This window comes from Penaeus vannamei, chromosome 20, assembly GCF_042767895.1.
Source record: "Penaeus vannamei isolate JL-2024 chromosome 20, ASM4276789v1, whole genome shotgun sequence".
Lineage (NCBI taxonomy): Eukaryota > Metazoa > Arthropoda > Malacostraca > Decapoda > Penaeidae > Penaeus > Penaeus vannamei.
In genome coordinates, this window is record NC_091568.1 from 37,351,956 (window position 1) to 37,355,284 (window position 3,329).

General features: G+C 40.9%; 1 protein-coding gene across 1 annotated transcript in view; it reads right to left on the bottom strand.

Moving 5' to 3' along the window:
- Positions 1–491: 491 nt before the first annotated feature.
- Positions 492–3,329, bottom strand: part of LOC138865213 (uncharacterized) — an 8,013-nt gene continuing 5,175 nt past the window's right edge. Inside the window, exons 7-10 of the mRNA XM_070134610.1 lie at positions 3,081–3,269; positions 2,351–2,554; positions 1,236–1,543; positions 492–777 (exon numbers count right to left, since the gene is read on the bottom strand). Of these exons, the coding sequence (XP_069990711.1) occupies positions 682–777; positions 1,236–1,543; positions 2,351–2,554; positions 3,081–3,269 (797 nt within the window). The 3' untranslated portion in view covers positions 492–681. The remainder of the gene's footprint in view (positions 778–1,235; positions 1,544–2,350; positions 2,555–3,080; positions 3,270–3,329) is intronic.

The window sequence follows — 3,329 nt, forward strand, 5'->3', positions numbered from 1 at the left end:
CGACTTAGTGTAAATCGTATGCGGTAGTGGCATATATGCTTCTGGTCTGTAATATGAGTGAAATGCAAAAAAAAATCGAACTGAAAAGTAAATTGAAATCTTCTCAACAATATTGTACTTTCATTTAAAAATCGGCTAATGAAACTCTACGGACATGCCCGCCATCTTTGAAAGATTACGCACCGACGCTCCCAAATTTGAAGAAAAAAAACTCTACGGGAATCCAACCAAGTTTAGGCAAAATCTACAGGATTTCACACTCCGAACCCCCAAACCGTCCTGACCTATAACACATCCTAACCTAAAACTTAACGGTGCCGTGACTAGGAGTAACTGCCCGAGTGGAGGGTTGATGTATACTACTTTAGGATAGAAGTATATGTAATAACCTATATACATCATTGAAAATTTTGTCCCTCGATTAATTTCAGAAGAAAGACCTAATGTCAATACCGATGTTCTGTTCTTGGTAGCGCTACCGATGCCTGCTGAATCATTTTCTATTATTTACCGCCAGCACCCGAACTTAAAACGTAGATTTGCCCAAGTCTTTATCTATCTAATTATGTGGACATACTTATACATATCTGCCTATCTAGCCGATCCATCTTCATATACTTCTACCTATCTATCTACTGTATATGCGCATACATACTTATACCTATATTCCTATGTATCTCTCTATTTATACTCACGAGTGTCACAGACCAATGATGAATGTGCGAGTTGCCAGGTTAGGTCACTTCCACAAACAGCATAGGTGCCGTTTAATATGTCCTGCCAAGTACGAATAACCAAATTAATCACAGGTCATTTCCCTGCTGCAATTCCCTATCTGTAATATCCTTCTCTCTCTTTTCTTTCCACTCGTCCTTCTAAACTTCACTTTGTTTAACAAGTATTGTACAAATAGAGGATTCATCTACATTTTTTCTGCATATATATTCACCCTTGGATTCTCATAAGTCACATGTCATTAAAAACAGCAAAATCCAATCCCATCCACAGATTTAAATAAAATTATAGACATGTAACCATATATTTCTCAGTAACGCCACATGCATTTAGAATATAAATAAATAAATAAACAAATAAGTAAAGAAATCGAATTACATTTATCTTCTCAGTAGCGACGCATGCCTTTAGACCGAATATATAAATAAACGAATACATAACTCAATAGTAGTGCATATATTTCCTCAATAACGAAGCATATTTTGATAAAACCACATTACCTCCCCATCATACTTCAAGTGAAAACCAGGAGAGCAGTTATAACGCACAACACCCCCAACGCCACTAAAATTGTATGCTAATTGTTCCATGTTTTCCCCAGCTAAGGGGGGGTCTTGGGTGCAGGCTGGATAACACCCGGGGACGCTCTCCCAGCCGGTGCTGTTGCAAGTCACCACCTGGCTTGCAATACCCTCCTCGAACAGGTGGCTCGGGGTGCAGGTGGCTGTGACGAAGGCCTGGACTGTGTAGGTGAGTGACGGATCCCAGTCGACGGTGGCGTTGTCTACCGCAGGTGTTCCGAGGCAGACTGCAAGAAACATGGAAAGGTATTGTGGCTAGATGTGAAAAGGTTTCGGATTTTGTGATGCACATTAATCTGTCCGTGATTGCTACATGGAATACGATAAAAAAGGGGAACTTGCAGTATCATCAGCATCATTCTATTTTGTCACTAAAATCGTTATTGCTGTCACTACTATTTTACTGTTGGTATCATCACGAAGATCGCCTATCTTCGGGCAACCGATGCGGCAACACTTCAAGCTAGAACTAGGATAGAAGAATAAAATAATCATTTTTTTCGTTACGGATGATCGAAAAGGCAGCATCAACCCCATCGCAACCATACCTCCATTCACTGTCATGTCACCTGTTGCCATTTCTCTGTTTTGTTATCAATTTAAATTCAGTGTTTTGTGTTGAAGAAATATTTCCATTCAGACTTATATATCAGGTTTATTTTAGGCATGATAGAGAGATTAGAAGCTGTGCGGTAGGCTGACAGGCCCATAGTCGGTTGTTCCGGTAAAATGGATAATGCAGCAAGCACTTCCAACCAACGATGCCGGAAAATCGGTAATTACTATTATCATTACCACTAGACCTTGATCATAACGATCATTATCGCTATGTCTGTTATCTTGTCAATAATATCATCATTATGATTTGTCACTATTGCTATTATTACCATCGTCATTACCACTGCTGTATAAAGCTGATCCACAGCATTATCATTAATACTAATGTGCACAAACTGATAAGCAGAGATGACCATATCCGGAATAAAAAAAAATCAACGACTCAACTACACCATTAGACACCAGAAAACACCCACCATCACAGTCCTCAACGGAGGTCGGCAGAAAGACGTACTCAGTGGGCGTCTCGGAGCAAGTGACGACCTGGTCTGACCTGCCGTCCCTCGTGCCCATCAGGTCAGGGCAGGTGAAGGTGACAGTTCCGCTCGCGTTCCGGAAGTCCACACTCGTCGCGTTGGTGATGAGGGGGGAGGGGGCGGGGGGAGGGTCGTCAAAGCAGTCTGTGGAATTAGATGTTTTAATTGACATCTATAAAGACGAAAATTGTGTATTGTCAGTTCATTTCTATGCATAAAAAGGGTCTGGATTTGCTTTGGCTGTTCTTTGACATGTATAATCGGCAGACGTCTAAGTTTTAACTCTTCATTTGCAAATAGAATGATGGGAAATCGGCAGTCCATTTTCGTGTGTTGTGAGCAGTTAATGGTCTGGTTCTAGTCAATGTTTTAGCTGTTTATTTACACGTTGAAGGAACGCTTGTTGCTTTGACTATTCAGCTACATGTGATTTAAGTAGGAATTGATGATTCTTCATTTATATACTTTGGGTGTTCATATAATATAATGATTGGAAATAGAGACGAGGATTATATAAGTATAACCTTTTGCTCTACGCACACACACACACACACACACACACACACACACACACACACACACACACACACACACACACACACACACACACACACACACACACACACACACACACACACACACACACACACACACACACCAAAATACTTACATGGTATGAGAACGCAGTCTGTGGCTTCCTCCCATCCTTCTGGCGTGCAGGTGATATTCTGGGTGACAACATCATCATACAGATGGTATTTCTCCATGCAGGTGGCTGTTATATTGTCTCCTATCACCCAGGCCGTTGTGTTGTCCCAGGCTGTACTGGCATTGGCAACTATAGGCTCTGTATTGCAGACTGTGAGATTTGCATATGGTTAGTGACATTTTTAAGTTATTTTCTAAATGTTTGTACTTA